Source organism: Eschrichtius robustus, chromosome 1 (genome assembly GCF_028021215.1).
Source record: "Eschrichtius robustus isolate mEscRob2 chromosome 1, mEscRob2.pri, whole genome shotgun sequence".
NCBI lineage: Eukaryota > Metazoa > Chordata > Mammalia > Artiodactyla > Eschrichtiidae > Eschrichtius > Eschrichtius robustus.
The window spans coordinates 87,941,051-87,959,335 of record NC_090824.1 but is presented as its reverse complement, the minus strand read 5'-3'; the positions used below and the strand labels follow the sequence as shown (position 1 = coordinate 87,959,335).

The 18,285-nt window shown below is 52.8% G+C and overlaps 1 protein-coding gene across 1 annotated transcript; it reads right to left on the bottom strand.

Moving 5' to 3' along the window:
• Nucleotides 1-5,360: 5,360 nt before the first annotated feature.
• Nucleotides 5,361-18,074, bottom strand: IVD (isovaleryl-CoA dehydrogenase). The gene is made up of 12 exons (XM_068549299.1): nucleotides 17,877-18,074; nucleotides 15,970-16,059; nucleotides 15,681-15,732; nucleotides 13,450-13,619; nucleotides 12,405-12,498; nucleotides 12,064-12,200; nucleotides 10,248-10,344; nucleotides 8,835-8,928; nucleotides 8,273-8,354; nucleotides 7,466-7,570; nucleotides 7,282-7,354; nucleotides 5,361-6,271 (listed from the first exon to the last, which is right to left on the bottom strand). Exons 1-12 carry the CDS (start codon nucleotides 18,027-18,029, stop codon nucleotides 6,138-6,140), a joined length of 1,281 nt encoding a protein of 426 aa, XP_068405400.1. The 5' UTR covers nucleotides 18,030-18,074; the 3' UTR covers nucleotides 5,361-6,137.
• Between the last annotated feature and the right edge of the window lie 211 nt (nucleotides 18,075-18,285).

Sequence of the window (18,285 nt, the reverse complement as noted above, 5' to 3'; positions counted from 1 at the left end):
TCTCCCAGGTAACTGCAGTCATACAAAATTCCCATCCCTCCAGTCTTAATGAACAACTTTGCAATGGCCGCAACCCCACCCTTCCACTCTGGGCCAACAGCAGGAGTCTGGAAAGAAAGAAAGGGCTGGGTAGGCTGCAGGCCAGTTATGAAGGACATCGGGTCTCACCTCCCTAGCCTCTTCTCATTTCAGATTCCTCCTCCTCTGATTTTAGATCTTAATTCATCTCATAATAAATTTAAGTAAATAATTTTATTTCAGCAAGTAAAGGGACCTACTGTATACCCAACCTCGCCCAACCTGGCAGCATCAGGCAAGGTACTCAGGTACGGACTGAGACTCTGCTACTCCGTTCCCATAAATAGAACAAGCATTTGGGGTGGGACCTGCGTTGCCGTGAAAATACTCAGCTTTGCAGAGGCTGCCTCTTGGAGCCCAGGCGGATGCGCAGGGGGGACTCTCAAGGCGGGCCAGGCAGGTGGCCCCCAGTGCTGGGCTTATCTCCCTCTGGCAGCTGCAAGCTCACGCTCCTTGCCTCCACTCCTGCGGCATGTCTAACAGCCTGTCTCTTGGTGCGTGCAGCCGTGTGCGTGTCTGTATGTGTGCAGCCGTGTTTGCCCAGTGGGCACAGGACACAGGTGTGTTTGGATGGAGATGTGCCTGTCTCTGTGGTTCCCTGCATAGCCCTAGTTTTCTCTTCGTTCTTCCCTCCGTCTATTGCTGGCAAGAGCAGCCCTCTGTACTTCCTCCACTGATCCCCTGTCCTCTGCGGGGGGCAGGATACTCCCTGTGCTGAGATATCCCTGGGCTCGGAATATCGTTCCTCTCTCCAAGAAAACTCCCCCTTACCTGTCTAGCCCATACTCTTCCATGTCTTCCAGGGCAAAGTTGTGTTGGGCTGCCTGGCAGAGTAAGTGGAAACAAAACTGTCCTTCTCTGAGGCTGGTCTGTACTAACTCAATGCTGGCCCAGCGCATGGTTCTCTGCTTGTCCATAAAGGTTTGTTGACTGTGGCTTATAGGTCTGGGCAGGGAAGCTGTGACGCGCACTCTTTTGTTGTCTGATTTTTCCCCCTTGCTGAAAAGAAGCTCATGGGGTTGGCCCTGGGGCTGGCGTGCCGCCTCTGCCCTGGGTCACGTCTGGTGGCATCATTCTAAAAAATATAGGCCACGCAACAACTTTGGAAAACAGTTTGGAATTACCTAGTAAAGTTGATCATGTATACCCTACAACACAGAAATCCCATTCCTGGGAGTGTACCTGGAGACTTGCACACATAAACTGGGAGACACATGTGGAATGTTTTAGAGTAGCCCCAAACTGGAACCAACCCAAATGTCCATCAACACAAGAATGGATAATTAAATTGTAGTATTTTCACAGAATGGAATACTATACAAGAAAAAAGAGTAACCAAATTAAAGCTCCACTCATTAACGTGAATGAATCTTTAAAAACTATACAATGATGAGCCAGAGAAGCAAGACACAGAAGAATATATTTAGTATGAGTACCATTACACAAAGCTTAAACAGGTGATCGAAATAATATTGTTTAGGGAGACACACAGAGGTAGGAAACCATAAAGAAATGCGAGGAGAGGGTTATCACTAAATTCAGGATCATGGTTCCTCTGGGCGGAATGTGTCAGTGAGGGGCACACAGGCTTCTAAGGTACTTGGAATGTTCTCTTCGTTGGCCTGGGTGCTGGGTACACAGGAGTTTGCTTTATTGTTTTTCACACTGCATACATGCATGGTATATACTTTTCTAAATATACTCTACATTTCATACAAGAAAAAAAAGGATGGTATGTGCCCCGACTCTGCCTTCTTTTTGTATCCAATCCCTGCACTTGTCCTCAGCTGGCAGAGAGGGGGCCAGGGTCCCTCATCACAGTTCCTTTCTGTTTCTGAGGGGGGCCAGAGGACTATGGGAGGTGAGGGCCTCCCCTCTGCAGCTGGGCCCCGCTACTCCAGAGTAGGAAGGCCTGGGGGAAGCAGGGCCAGGCGAAGCCGGCTGGCTCTGCTGTCTCTGCCAACTCTGAGGATTAGGCCAGGGCTCTGGCCCACCTGTTGTTTCACTCATGCAGCATGAACTTAGGCACTGAGCACTTACTGTGAGCACTGGGTGCTGTTGGGAGTGTTCAGATAAGTGAGAAATGGTCTTTGACCTCAAAGATCTGTACTGTATACGGAGGTAATCACGTATACAAATAACTATGGTACCAGGAAAATGTGAGCTAGATATCACATGACCTCCCATCTGCACTTTCAATAAACATTTGTTGAACACCTATTATGTGCCAGAAACTGTGCTGGATGGTGAGCATATAAAGGCAGTTCAGTCACAATCCTGACCCTTACGTTCTTAGCCTGGTGCATGGGAAACAGACACAGATGAGATAAAAACGACAGTGGGGAAAGCCCACTGATGCAAATATGCCCAGGGAGAAGCAGGAAGGTGCCCCACTCAGGATGGGTGAGATGGGGACAGACGAGTGGGAAAGGTTGGAGAAGGGAGGCCTTCCTGAAGGAAGCAGCCCCTGAACTGAGGCTTTAGGGATGAGGAAGCAAGAACAAGGTGAAGGGCTAAGACATCCTCCACAGAGGGATCAGCTGCAGCAAAGGCGCAGGGTAAGAAACAGTGTCACGAGGACTGTTTGCAACCAGAACACAAGTACTCAGCAGGGATGGGGAGAGGAGCAGCCAAAGGGGAAGGCCAAGGCAGATCAGGGTCATATTTGCCTTGCAAAACCTTAGATCTTATAGGTGTTGGGAGCCACAGAAGTATTTAGGGGCTTGATAGTTCACTCTGGCTCAATATAGAGGAAGGGTTGAGGTGCGTGGATTGGAAGGAGGCAGGCAAGTTGTCAGGTTGTTGTGTATCCAAGAACTATTTTGACAGGCTAGCTGTGTCTGAGAGTGGGTGGTTGGGTGGGTGGGTGTAGGAGAGGCCAGCTTCACAAACAGCTCCCTGCCGAGTGACCAGGTGTGTCCCACAGGGCTCCCCGCTGGAACTAGTGTGGCTCTGGGTCTGGGTATGAGGAGTGTGGGCAGAGGCAGCGACAGCCAGGAATGTGGATGGGGCTCTGAGCTCTCTGATTCCAGGGCTCCCAGATGCTTGCCTGTGGAAATGAGGCATGTAGTGGGCTTCTTATAAATTAAATGTGTGCACTTGAAAGATCCATCTGCAGTTAAATCAATAAGTCGGCATATCACTTAAAGGCATGAAGTGAATTACCAAACGAAATCTCTTAAAGATTCAAAAGGAGTTTCATCCTGGAACTGGGCGGAGGGGAGGGTTTGCAGTTTTTGTTGTTGTTGTTGTTTTTAAATAAGCCTTTAAACTATCCTAGTTTAAAACCCATGTACATAAAAGAAACACCACCCCCACCAGCAAAACACAAACTGGCCTTTGTTCTGAATTTCTGTCCTTTCTACTTTTTAAATTGCTAAAAGTGGCCTTTCTTGTATGAAACGATACAGATAGAGAGTAGCCGGCTTTCCACCCCCCACCCCTTAATGTCCTCATTTGGCAGAAGAAAACGTCGCTGAGCCCTGTGCATCCTGAAATACGAGACTGGGAGCCTCCAGTCCAGAGCACCTTGCCTTTGCGGCCGGCGGCCGGCAGGGGTCAGGCGAGCTCCACGCAGGGCCCACGGAACCGCGCCCGAGCCCGAGCCCGAGCAGGGCTCCGCCGCTAGTGCGGCGCCTCGCGGGAGGGGGACAGAGGGAGGACCCTGGACCCTGGACCTGTCCTAGGCTGGGGGGTCGCGACTAACGGTCCTGGGTTAGCCGGGCGGGGCGTGGACTGGGCGTCCGCCCCCAAATAAAAAAGAGGCGCCCTTTCTCAGCCCCAACGCCTAGCTGACGCCAGCGCTGGCTCCACGTCTGGGCGTGGCCGGTTCACCTAGCGTTTTTTCGGGTACCGTGGGCAACTCACCGGTCTTCGGGAAGCGGGCCCTGCGCAACCTTGTCACCTGCACCGGGTTGTCGGGATCAAGGAGCTAATATGTCAGTGTGAGACTTGAGAGGTCTATATAGGTGAGGGATTGTCATTACCAGGTTATATGGGTTTAGAATTAGGACTCAGGCCTCTGGAGGCGTGTCCTCTAGGCCCCAGATCAGCTGTTCTAAAAGGTTGCCTGTGCCTTATAATTACCCCTGGGGATGTGATTAGGTCTGGGGCCCATCCAGGAATCTGGGTTTTTTACAGGTTGCTAAATTCTGATAAAGGGTGTGCCCAGACCACACTTGGAAAACCATTCCCTTAGCTTCTGTTGCCATCCGACGGGGCAAGCAGTAGGAAAACAAAGAATGGGATGGTAGTCAACAGGGGAGCTGGGCTGATAGTGACCTGCCTAAAATTGGAGTGGAATGAGGCAGCCCCAGGAAGGAGTGCTGGCAGCTGGTACTGCAGAGTTGCACAATGCACATAAACAACCCCAAATTCCAAGAACCAGTGCCCCCTGCTCTCCCATCATTCATGACTCAGGCTACACTTTTTTGGCTTTATTTTATAACATTTCTATTTCACATATAGAATTGGGAGAATAATCATCCTCCCCAAGTTGGTGGCAGAGCTCCGTTACCCACACTGACTGGATGAAACATCCCATTCTGAACGTCTTCAGGCTGTTCGTTCCAGCTACACTTTATAACCAGCAAGACCACCATTTTAGCCACATTCATCTCCAGCATAGTAGGGAGCAGGGTGGGGAAGTGCAGGGACAGGGCCACAAGCCCCTCAGGATAGGACTGGGCTGGGGTTGGTAAGGAGCTAGCTCCACCTGTCACAAGCATCAGGCTGGGAACAGCTCTTGGCTATAGGCCAGGACCAAAAGTCAGAACAGGCGTCGCTGGGCTGAGGGCCAAGAAAACCAGTTCTCTTTTAGGGAATCAGATGGGGTGGGACAACCCAAAACTGTCCCACTCTGACTATGCCCCATCCAGGCGGCCATGTAGTAGGGCCCCAGGCTGGCATTCTCAGAACCCCTGTTTCTGCTGATCTGGATTCTAGCTCCAGTCTGACCTTGGGAAAATCAAATTGTCTTGATGTCTCAAAAAACATGGGGATGGTTTCCAGAAACTTACGAGCTTCCTTCTAGCTCCAAGACTCTTACCGCTCCCTCCTTTCTGTAAAAAAATCACTGGGAGATCTGGAAAAGGGAGGTTGAGAACTCCTCTATCCTAAGGGCTGGTTCCACCCCTGTGTCCCCTATCACCAGTGAGCAGGCTGAAGGGCCAGAAGCAGGACCTGGACCAGCCACTCTCCAAGGACATAGGGCTGGAGCCAGACAGAAGGCAGTAGCAAGTAGACTGCTTCTCCCCCAAAACACCAGTTTCGAAGCAGATGGGTTTGCTTCATGAAATGTTTAATACAAAATGGCAGCAGCCACCGTGCAGTCGTAACAAAATTAGCCATAGGGTGTCCAGAGAAATGTATGCAGGCAGCCTTGGCTGGAGTTGAGCCAGCCAACCCAGGCCTGCTGCCCAGTCAGCTGTGGGCTGTCACATGGCCAGGACTGGATGGTGGCGGTGGCAGCGTTGTGCTGGAGGCGTTGAGCCCCGTCCTTCACAAGCACGCTGACCTCTGCCCCACCGTGGACTCTGGGTGGCACAGGTGTTCTGAGATGTCTATTCCCAGAGCTCTACCCCAGTGGTAGGATTTCAGCTTAAAGAATGAGGGATGGAGGGGCTGCTGCAGAGGGGGTGCCCACTCACAGGCTGCTGGGAGCTGATGCCTCTAGAAATTGGCAGAAACAGAGGCTAGGTTTGGGGGGTATTTTTCCCCAGAAAGAAAAGAGGCTACCAAGTTCAAATTAAGGAGAGGGGCAATGCTTCTGGTGTACTTGAGCAGAGGGTTCCCTGGCAGAGGCTCACCAGAAAAAAGGTGCCCACCCTGGGAGCGGGGGTGGGGCATCAGGCTTGAAGTTAGAGAGCAAGGGCGCAGAGTCACCAAAGCCCTCCCACTGAGCCCCGGAAAAGCCAGCATGCTTCCTGAGGAGTCCATGTTAAGCCGCTGCACACTTTTCCTGGGCCGGTGGGCAGGGCCTTCCTGGAGAAGAGCTGCCGCGTCTCTCCTTCCAGAGAAAGGCCTCTAGGTGCTGGGAAAGGGGATTAAGGGCCTTGGAGTTAGTGGAATTCTGCGTTGAAGGCTCTGCCGATGATTAGCCGCCTCACCTCACTGGTCCCAGCCCCGATCTCATACAGCTTGGCATCTCTCAGAAAGCGGCCCATGGGAAAGTCGTTGATGTAGCCATTGCCACCTGCAGCCATGGTTTGGGCAGAGAAGAAAGGACAACAGGAAAAGTGATGGGCAGTGGGCAAAGCAAGGAAAGCAAACAGAAGATCAAATACATAGAAATGGGCTAGGAGGAGGGACTGATTGAAGAGAAGCAGCAAAAGGTGGTGAGAGGCATCCCTGGTGGCGCAGTGGTTAAGAATCCACCTGCCAGTGCAGGTGACACGGGTTCGAGCCCTGGTCTGGGAAGATCCACATGCCGCGGAGCAGCTAAGCCCGTGCGCCACAGCTACCGAGCCTGTGCTCTAGAGCCTGTGAGCCACGACTACTGAGCCTGCGTGCTGCAACTACTGAAGCCCACGCGCCTAGAGCCCGTGCTCTGCAACAAGAGAAGCCACCGCAATGAGAAGCCCGCGCACCTCAACGAAGAGTAGCTCCTGCTCGTTGCAACTAGAGAAAGCCCACACGCAGCAATGAAGACCCAACATAGCCAAAAATAAATTAAAAGAAAAAAAAAGGTGGTGAGAGGGATGCGGTGGGGATTACCTAATTGTGGGGAGGGTGGACAGGAGGCTGGAAGTCCACTCAGAGTGCTGAGGATGCCAGGCAAAGGTAGGGGAGAACCACTGGCAGACATGGAGAAGGGGGACAAGAAACTACTGCATAGCACTCAGTGGGTGCCAGGCCCAGAGAGCTGAAGTAACTTGCACAAGTCACAAAGCTGGTCAGTGGTAGAGCCAGGATTCGAACCTAGGCCGTCTGGCTCAAGCCTGTGCTCTTAACCACTATGCGGCACTGAAGTGAGGCTGTTCCACCTCTGAGGTGACTCCTCTTCCCCATTTCCCAGTGTCCATAGGACCAGGCTGGGAGGGTGAGACGGGGGCACTACTGCAGACAGTAGCAACTTGTGGCCTCTGGCAGTTTTCCTCTTTGCTTTTCCATGTCCTCCCAGTAACTGGGGCAGGAGGAGCCTAAAGGTGCAGCTCAGCTGAAGCACAGGTGAGGAGTGGGGAGTAGGGAGCGGGGGCCACTCACCCAAACACTGGATGCCGTCCAGGGCTACCTGTGTGGCGCACTCGGCTGAGTAAAGAATCACCCCAGCGCAGTCCTGTGGGAGGAGGTTTCGTGTCAGCAGGGCCCCCGCCAGGGCCACACGGAGGGGAGGGGGCCCAGCAACCACCCCTGCCCCGGCGCGCTCTCCTCTGGGCCCGGCCCTTACCTTGGCGGTGCAGTAGCCCTCATCACAGGCCTTGGCGACATTGTAGACGTACTGCCGACAGGCCATGAGGCGGGTGTACATGTCTGCCATCTTCCCCTGCATCAACTGCACACAAAGGGAGCCCACGGGTCAGTGTGCTGGAGACACGCTCCTCTCGGAATCATTCCCTCGTTACCAAAATCAGGTCAGCAGTAGCAACCTGACAGCCAGGAATGGGGACCCGGGGCACAGAGAGGAGGTGGGACTTGCTTAGGACGACAGACTTGGTAGTGGGTCTGGAGTTAAGGCCAGAAAGCTGCTGCTGCATTGTGGACCTGACCCTTCACTCACACGACCCTCCCTCATTACCGACCGTCCGGCAGCCCAGAAAGCGTGACTCAAAATGCTACTCCCTCCCCACAATCGGCTCCCTTCACCCTCCAACCCTACAATGTCTCATTCATTCATCTCAGACAGGAAGGGAGGTGACACGAGATGAACTGCCTGACAGCTTTCAGAGCCAGGTAGCATGCTGAGGAAGCCTGCGCCCCAAGCATTCAAACTCATTTTTTTGTTTGTTTTTGTTTTTTTGGCCATGCCACGAGGCTTGAGGCTTGCGGGATCTTAGTTTCCCAACCAGGGATCGAGCCTGGGCCCCCTGCAGTGGAAGCACGGAGTCCCAACCACTGGACCACCAGGGAATTCCCTCAAACTCATTTTTTTGACGAAGGAGAGTAAATGCCCACAGCAAGTGCCCTATTTGTTCATTTGTTAAAGAAAACCTGAACCCAACAAAAGAGTGCATCTTAACAAAACCATTCCACTCACCTGGAAGTGGCCGATCTTCTGGCCAAAGGCTTCCCTCATGTGCAGGTACGGAATAGCGTGGTCGAGGATGGCCTGCATGATCCTGCGGGAAGGAGAGAACACTGGCGAGGGGCCTCGCCGTCGCCCCATTGCTGGTTGGGGGGCAAATGCTAGTGTGGAAAGGCCTGGGGGGCAGCCCAGCAAGACAAGGACCTGGCGTCCCAGGGAGGAGAAAAGGAGCGTGAGGAGCCTTGTCAGCCCTGCTCAGCCACCGCACTGACTGCCCAGCAGTCAGTGCCCCTTCCCCTGAGACCAGGCGGAGTGGCGGGACCCTTCGTAGATGATTAGAGCTCAGGCGTCTTGCTTCACGTCTGAGTAAATAAGCAGGGTGGCTCCTCAGGCCTTTTGTCTGTCACCCAGTGATACTTGCCTTCAATGCAAAGAAAGTAAACGTGAGAGGAAAGGTAATTTTTTGTCTCCAGGAGACAAGGTACAGGCTCCCATCGGCCCCAAGGGGAGGGCTGCCGCACCACCTGCCGAGGAGGCTACAAGAGCCCAGCTCCCCCCCGAGCCTCACACTCACCCGAGGGGCCCACCGGCCAGCACCAGCCGCTCCAGGTCCAGCCCACTCATCAGCACGTAGACGCCCTTACTTTGATGGCCCAGGATGTTGGCAGCTGCAGGGAAAAGTGCCGGTCAGGGGCAAGGGGGCTGTCCACAGCCTCCTCACTTTTAGAAAAGTTGCTGGGTTTAGTAACGTGGCTCTCTCACAAGGCATTAAAATATGTTACCTGACCTTCAACTAGGGCTCCAGGTGAGGAAAAGGATGGAGTTTACCACTTCCAGTCAGAAGTGGAGCTTGCTAGTGGGGACATGCTCCCCTCACCCTGCCCCCAACACACACACCATCCCCAAGACCAGACACACAGGCCCAATCCTTAGATCCTCCCCTTCTCTTCTTGAGCTGCCTTGGATGGGAAAGAAGAAAAGCTAGTTTGGTCTAGAAGTCATCCAACCTCTCCCAATTTTTTTTTTTTAACACACTTGTGTCCATAAAGGAACCAGAGAATTACTCTTTCCCCCAGGCTGAGTCTGCTCTGGTTAATACTACTCTCCCCCCTCCCCTGGGTGGTCCATGGAAGAGCCTGGCCAGGAGATGGGCCATTCGGTGCTGGTGACAGAAACTGCTGAACACCTCCCCAGCCCGGAAGCAAGGACACTGGATGGCCTGGGGAGGTGTGGGCAGGAAGCTGAGTGCGAAGAGTTGACACCACTGACCTGTCTTTAATGCTAGTGGAGTTTTATCCTTGCCGACAAAGAAGGCTCTGCACTGATCATCCCTCCCTAGATGCTCCTTATAACTAAAGCACACTTTTCTCCGGTGGCGGATCGTGGGGGAGAGGGATGGTTTATGGCTGAGGCACAGAACCATCCTAACTGATGATCAAATCTGTGCCCTCCGTCTCATCAGTGCATGACAGGGGTGCTGGCTCTCTCATGATGTGGCACACTTTCACTTACACTTCAGGGGAGAAATACTTATAAACTGAACTGCCTTCCCTTCACCGAGTCCAGCTTCCATCAGTTTATTTAGACGTTTTTTTAGCATTGTTAATGAATACTTCACACAGGCTGTACAGGCAAATGTACATACAAGGAAGTCTGAAGGACGTGAGTGGGTAAGGGCAGATCTTACCTTTCTACTCCAGATACTGGAATACCAGCCCCAGGCACAGTGTGTGGTCCACAAAGGAAACACCACCCTTCCCTGAAGCCACAGTAGGGCATACAGCTGCAGGAGCTCTGGCCGGGAAGGACAGCTGTCCAGACTGAGGCCAACACCTATGGGCCAGTGGGCAAGGGCACAGTGGCAGGCCCACTGTCTGGCCACATACCATTGGTGAGCTAACAATGGTGAGGCTCTCCAAGCCAGAGATGGGCTTTCTCAGCGTGTGATGGGGTCAGGACAGGGGCTCCCTCATTCTCAGAGACTCACCAGGAACCTCGCAGTCCTCAAAGATTAGCTCACAGGTGTTAGAGCCCCTCATCCCCAGCTTGTCCAGCTTCTTGGAGGTGCTGAAGCCTGGCATACCCTTTATGGGAATAAAAGGTGGCCCTGATTACAGAGCAGTCCCCAAGGGGGCCAAGAAAAGGGAAACCCCTGGGAAGTAACCATCTTTCCATCAAGTCCCTGTATTTGCCTGATACACCAGCGTCTACTCACCAGGCCCCCACTCTGTATGTGACCACCCCATTTCTGAAGGCACTGCCCCTAACACTCCACCCCAGCCTACCCTGCTGCTGGCTGCATTCTCCCCAGTTCTCGCGAGACCGGTTCTTTCCCAGTGAAATGCCAGATCCCTGGGGCCCTTCTGACCCTTCCTGGCTTTGGTTCCTTTCCTTGGGGGAAATCACTTCTTTTTTTTTTTTTTTTAAGATTTTTTAAAAAATTTATTTATTTTTATTGGCTGTGTTGGGTCTTTGTCGCTGCACAGGCTTTCTCTAGTTGCGGCGAGGGGGGCTACTCTTCGTTGCGGTGCGTGGGCTTCTCCTTGCTGTGGCTTCTCTTGTTGCAGAGCAGGGCTCTAGGCGCATGGGCTTCAGTAGTTGCAGCACGCGGGCTCAGTAGTTGTGGCTCGCGGGCTCTAGAGTGCAGGCTCAGTAGCTGTGGCACACGGGCTTAGTTGCTCCGCAGCACGTGGGATCTTCCCGGACCAGGGCTCGAACCCGTGTCCCCTGCGCCGGCAGGCGGATTCTCAACCACTGTGCCACCAGGGAAGCCCGGGAAAGCACTTCTAAGACACTCTCCCCAGCCCACTCAATTCCTTTGCCCCCTTGTTCCTCTGCCACCTGTACCTAATGGAGTCCCACCCGGGGTTCAACTCAACCACCTGTGTGCTCTGACCTGGACTAATCAGATGCAGAACGCGTTGGCATATGCCCATCAGAGCACTGCCAGGTGTTGCTTCCCTCTCCTCTAGGAGACGAGAGCAGCGTGACTCAACCTGGAGAGTTCCCATCTCAGCCACGCCCTTTGGGCTACTCGCTTTTCTTGTCCTCCAGTCCCATTCCGATATACTCTCCCCCTCTCCCAATGGAGGGTACTGCAAATTTTTAAAACACTCATTCATGAAACTCTCTACCAACTCCCCTGCCCCCATGGCCCCCCTGCCCTCCCAGGGGCCCTGGCCTCCTACTTCATGACCATTAGGCAGATGGTTCCTCCACCATCACCGTCCCCCACCCGTGCCTCTTCTCCCTCAACTCACCATTGTGCTTTGCTCACTCTCTCACGCATCTCACTTTCTCCCTCTCCTATTTTCTTTTCTCTTTACCAAAAAATTTGCTCATTTCTCTCCCATTCCTAAAAGCAAACTGAAACTCCCAACTTTTCATTCTAACTCCTGCTGTCTCCCTTGTGCTTTTACTGACAAGACTTGGAAGGTGCAGTCTCCGGTCTCCACCTGCATCCTCAATCACACCTTGGGCTCCCGTGGCTGCTCTCTCCAAGTCCACCAGTGACACCATGATTGTCACAGCTGGTGGCCTCCCTTCAGTCCTCATCTTCCTGGACCTCCAGACAGCCTGGCTCTGTGGATGGCTCCACCGTCCTCAGACTTGACCCCTCCTCCCTGAATTCCACTTTTTGGCCACCCTCCTTTCAGCCTCCATTCCCGCCTCAGCCCCATCCCAGGAGGGAGCCTTGGCAGAGCACACAACCCTGATGGTCTTTGCGATCACTTGAAGGAGGTCATCTCTGGTGCCACTTTCAGGAGATAAAAGCCTCCCGCCATACACTCCCCGACACTCACCTTCTCCACAATGAAGGCTGTGATGCCCCGAGAAGCTGGCACAGCAGCCAGATCTGTCTTGGCATAGACAATAAGGACATCAGCATCAGGGCCATTGGTGATCCAGAATTTGTTGCCATTCAGGACATAGTGATCTCCTAAGGACAGGAAGTTGGCTACTTGCATAAGCTGTATGGGCCTGTCTCAACCAGTCAGTTCTCCAGACCTTCTGTTGAGCAAAAAGCTGTCCAGCTGGCAAATGCTTCTAGAAGCCCAGCAGAGGCCACCTCCAATCACTGCTCCCTCACCCCGAAGGTCTGTACCTCTGCCCACTTCAGCTCTCAGATCAAGGGGAGCCTCACCTTTCTTTTCTGCTTTCAGCTTCATGGAGACAACATCGGAGCCAGCATTTGTCTCACTCATGGCCAGGGCTCCGACGTATTCACCACTGATCAGCTGCAAGGAAAACCCCAAAGGGCCTTGTTATGACTTCAGAAGTACCCTGCAGGGGCTTACTGATACCATGTCTTGCCTGGTCACATGACACCCCTTCTAACTTCTCTCAGATCCCGGCATAGGTAAAGTCCTAGAAGAGAAGCCCCATACCCACAAGCCTGAAGCTTTCTCTTCTATTCCCATTCCCTTTGCAAGGGAAGCTAGTCCTAGGCTTTCATTTCTTAAAATGCTCAGTAAATGTTGTCCAGTGACTGACTCAGGTGTTCTGGCCCTATTTTTAATTTATTTTTTGGCTGTGCCATGTGGCTTGCTAGTCCCCGACCAGGGATCGAACCCACGCCCCCTGCATTGGAAGCACGGAGTCTTAACCGCTGAACCACCAGGGAAGTTCCTATTTTTAATTTTTTTGATTGAAGTATTTTATTTGTTTTTAGTGTCATATTTTATTTTTTTATTTTTTAAATTTATTTTTCATTTATTTTTGGCTGCATCGGGCCTTCGTTGCTGCGCGGGATTTCTCTAGTTGCGGAGAACGGGGGCTACTCTTCGTTGCAGTGCACGGGCTTCTCATTGCGGTGGCTTCTCTTGTTGCAGAGCACGGGCTCTAGGCACACGGGCTTCAGTAGTTGTGGCTCGCGGGCTCTAGAGTGCAGGCTCAGTAGTTGTGGCACACGGGCTTAGTTGCTCCACGGCACGTGGGAGCTTCCCGGGCCAGGGCTCAAACCCGTGTCCCCTGCATTGGCAGGCGTATTCTTAACCACTGCACCACCAGGGAAGCCCTAACTGAAGTATTTTAAAACAAATCCCTGACCCCTTCCTAGCCCTATCAGTTTCAGGGTAGCAGCATGCTACAGAAAGCAAGGCTGACCAGCCCTCCCCAATGGGGGAGAAGCTTCATGGCTGGTGGTTGCACCATGCGATCAGCGTGTTTCTCCATCCCCGTTTCCTCACCTTAGGGAGGTACTTCTCCTTCTGGGCCTCGTTTCCATTACGAACAATTTGGTTGAGGCAGAGGTTGGAGTGGGCACCGTAACTGAGACCCACTGCTCCAGAGACTCGGGATATCTCCTCCATCACCAGCACGTGTTCCAGGTAGCCCAGGCCGGAGCCGCCATACTGAACTAGGGGTCGGGGTGGGGGGCGCAGGGGAGTGGAAAAGGCAGCCCAGTTAAATGAGGACACTGAGAGGAATCTTACATTTATTTGCAGTAGAGGAACACTCTTATAGCACCTATTCCAAGTTCCCTCTAGCAAGGTCAACAGGCGGATGCTGTGGACCCTGCTTGCAAGCTCACAGAATTGGTTTTGCCTGCTGCTGCCTCTGGTCAGCTGAGGCATGGTTCAGAAAACAGTCATTGCAACTCCTGCTTTATCCCAAACATTAAAAAAAAAAAATTTATTTATTTGGCCACGCCACGCAGCTTTTGGGATCTTAGCTCCCCAGCCAGGGATTGAACCCAGGCCCTCGGCAGTGAAAGCGCAGAGTCCTAACCACTGGACTGCCAGGGAATTCCCTATCCCAGATGGACTTCTTAATGAAGACAAGAAGACCTGAGCACCTACTGTTTGGAAAGCTATAGAAGTGCCGACGCTGATGAACAAATGAAGCAAGAGGACCTGGGGTTTATCAGAGAAACACAAAGAGGAAAGGTCAAAGCACGAAGATGAGATACAAAGCAGAGGATGTGCATGCAGAAGCCCTGAGGAAGATGAGAGCTTCATAGCGTAGGTTTGGACCTAAAGAAGCAGGGCTGGTAATGGAACAGGAGAGCTGCAGCCTGAGAGGAAGTCTGGAGAGGGCAGAAGAGATGCTGGGAGGGAATTTCAGAACTCCTCATAAAAAATGTGGTTGTTTTCCTTGGCAGCAGATCCAAAATCAAAGAGGCTGGGTTACCTGGTGCCAGCCTTCCCGCCCTCCGTCCTGCTGTCTGGGTAAACCCTGGAAAGGCCCTCTGTGTATGTTCACTCTAACCAAGAAGTCAGGCTGGTCCTTGGCTCTAGGGAAGGGTTAGCCCAACCCGCACGACTCCAGGAAGGAAAGCCCACGGGCAGGTAACGTTAGAAACTGCTACCAGGACACCATGTGGAAACCAGAACTCATATCTGGCTTTCTTTTCAAGGTTCTCCCTGGATAGGGTTTTCATCTGATTCCTAACTGCCTCTTTCTTCCATTAACTAGCATCTGATTCAGAAGAATATTCTTTATGGGGGCTCATAAACCCCCAAGACACAGTGGGAGAAAGAGTCTTGTTTGAGAGTTCCCAGCAACCTTCCCCCTACTATTGTATGTTAAGACAGTCTAAATTAATTTTTAAGTGGTTACATCATCACTCATGATGTAACTTTGTACGATCAGCTTAAATCCCAGGAACTGTCTCCAAGTGGTGAGGGGAGGATGTAAGGAGAGAATACTGTGGTCCACCGCTACTCTAATGCCCAGTGAACACAGGCCAAAGCAGGGTGGGCTGTCCAGGCTTTGGCTGGCGAGGCCATAGGCTCACCTCTTTACAAGGCACCGCAAGCCAGGCCTGGCCTTTGCTCTAGAGGCCAACATCTGAAACAAAGCCCACCAGCTCCCTGCCCTCCCCCCCTGGAAACAAGTAGTAAGACACACAGGGGACTCTGGACAGGCCCACGGACAGCCTGTTAAATACATCATCTGGCCACCTCACTGTGGAGGCTCAGACAGGCATCCCTCTCCCCTACACCTCCGTCTGCTTCCAAATGAGCTCTAGGGCCAAGCTGTGGGCAGAGAACACAGGTATCCCCCACAGGAACACACTGTCCTGAGTGGTACTGCCTCGATGCTACTGGTAGGGCAGAGCTTAGGGATTATGTGAGGCAGTAAGACTGAGGTACTAAGACCACTGCTTGATCTGGAGTTTTCTAAACTCCCCAGATCACCTGGGGGAACTTGTTAAGCATGCAGAGTTCAAGAGTCTGGGTGACCCAAGTGAACCACACTGACCTAAATCCTTTGCCTTGTTAACATCACTGCCTAGAGAAACAGAAGAGTTTACTCTTCTCTGGGTTGACAGTCACTGGGCACTTTCTCAGCTCCAAGTGGGAAGAGACTCTGGTTTCTCCAAGTATGATCTTTCTTCTCCTTTCCTGCTTCTTTTGGGAATGGTTTTAAAGGGCATGCAAGAAAAGTTCTCTCTAGGGAAAGAAACCATACTCACCAGGGGCTGTGACACCCAAGACTCCCAGGTTCCCCAGCTGCTTCCAAAACTCCTGCCAACAGAATAGAGTGAGTGTAGTGGGTTGTGAGAAAGCAGCCAGTCACAGGGGCCTGGCATATCTGGAACAACAAGACCCAAGGGCTTCACAGAAAGGGGCTGCATTCTTAGGGAGCTTTCATTTACCAGAAGACTGTGAGAGCTCTGCCAGGCAGGAGTGCAATTCCCAGACCATCCCAGCCCAGCTCCCAGTCTGCCCCCTGTCCCCCTCAGAGTGGGCCCCACGACTCACTCGCAGGTTCTTGAACTCATTGCTCCGATCAATCTCCTGGGCATGGGGTGCCAGATGCTCCTGAAGGAATTTAGCCATGGTCTGACGAAGCTAGAGGGAGAGAGATGGACAGATGCTGCTGAAACGGTACACAATTGCCCCTGAGGACAGCGTCTCCACTACTGAGGACACCTCCAGGGAAACGGGACACAAGTAACCTCACCAAAGAGCATCAAACTGAAACTTAGAGGCCCCACCAGTTTATGCTTCCTCAGAGATGATCTTCCCCTCTCTTTCTGAAGATTATTTATTTATATTTATTTATTTATTTATTTGGCTGCGCCAGGTCTTTAGTTGCGGCATAGGGGATTTTTTAGTTGTAGCCTGTGGGATCTAGTTCCCTGACCAGGGATCGAACCCGGGTCCCCTGCATTGGGAGCGCGGAGTCCTAACCACTGGACCACCAGTGAAGTCCCTGAAGATTATTTCTTAAATGTCACTCCCCTACATAAATCATTCCATGGCTTTACATGGTCCTTAAAAGACAAACTCCTTATATATGTATATGTATAACTGAATCACTTTGCTGTACACCTGAAACTAACACAACATTGTAAATTAGCTATGCTTCTTTTTTTTTTTTTAAAGATCTAGCAAGTCTTGCTTTTTTTTTTTTTAAAGAGCTCCTGACTTTATTTATTTATTTATTTACTTTTTATTTTTTTGGCTGTGTTGGGTCTTCGTTTCTATGCGAGGGCTTTCTCTAGTTGTGGCAAGCGGGGGCCACTCTTCATCGCGGTGCGCGGGCCTTTCACTGTCGCGGCCTCTCGTTGTGGGGCACAGGCTCCAGACGCGCAGGCTCAGTAGTTGTGGCTCACGGGCCTAGTTGCTCCGTGGCATGTGGGATCTTCCCAGACCAGGGCTCGAACCCGTGTGCCCTGCATTGGCAGGCAGATTCTCAACCACTGCGCCACCAGGGAAGCCCCGCTTCTTTTTTTTTTTTTAACCATTAAAAAAAATTAAGACGAACTTCTTACCCAGGACTAGAAGGCCCCGTGTGAGGTGACCCCTGCAGCCTATCCAGCATTCCCCAGTACCTTTCTCATCCCCCACTCACTGTGCTCCAGCCACGCCCCCTTCAGTTCTTGGCACGTGTCAGGCTCCTTTTTGTCCCTGAGCCTTTGGGTAAAAGGGATTATTCAAAAGAGATTAGAAACTCCTTTTGGCAGGAAAGTTTGAGAACTAGGATTGAACACTTTCTGCCTGAGGTGATTCAAAGCTCTGTCTGCTGACTGTAAATGCAAGTGAACTCTGGGGTTCTGGGCAAGCTTGGGCACTTGCTTAGAGCCACAGGAGAATCACATTCCCCGGGAACTCCAAGCCAGTGTCCAAGTGAACAGTCTCCTTCCTCCAGGAATGGCTCTGGTTCAGCCCCATTTGTAACAACATCTTTCAAGTTTTTTTTCAACTTTGTGGTTTGACACGATAGGTTGAAGAATTACAGCACGGACTACACGGTGCATTTCAACTCCACCCCCAAGGTGTGTATTTGAAAAAGATTCCGTGGTGATGATTAACCAGGTTTGAGAACCACAGCCGTAGACAGTATTGAGGTGTAAGAAGACTTCGGACAGATTGAGGGCCCTTTTGCCACACGCGGGTAGTCCTCCCAATCCTCCACCAAAACACCCCCCGCCCCACCATCCCCGGTCTCCCAGGAGCGTTCCTATCCTCGACTCCTCGTGTAACTCCGGCAACCAGGCCTTGCTGCCGCCACAGAGGGGAGACTGGGGCCCGCGGCCGCCCCCGCGCTGGCGCTCCTACAGCCCCCGGATCACACGCCGCGGCTGGGTGGGCGCTGGGTAGAAGAGCGCCAGGGAGACCACCGAGCACGGAAAAGGGGCCGGGAGGGGGGTCAGGCTCCCTACCTGCTTCTGCTCCTCCCTTAGCCCATTGATTGCATCGTCCACGGGCAACAGCGAGTTGGCCCGCTGGGTAATCAGGCCGGCGAGCGGCTGCAGTGGCGGCCGCGGCCTCCAGCTCGCCACGCGCCGACCCAGTAGCCAAGCTACAGTCGCCATCTCGGCCTTGCCCTGGGAGCCTGAGCCCCAGCAGCTGTGAGCGAGTCCTGCGGCGCTCCACCAATCCCCGGCTTCGCTTCCGCCACCCAATCGGCGAGGGGGTGGGTCTCCAGTAGCCAATCACCCTCCACTGTCCGAGGAAGGCCGCGCTTTCCCCGGCCACTGCACCAGCCAATCAGCGGTGACCGCCCGCGGACCGACGCCCCGCGAGGCTGGTGTGCTTGCTGGGGGAGCTGGACCTGCAGGTGTCATGTCA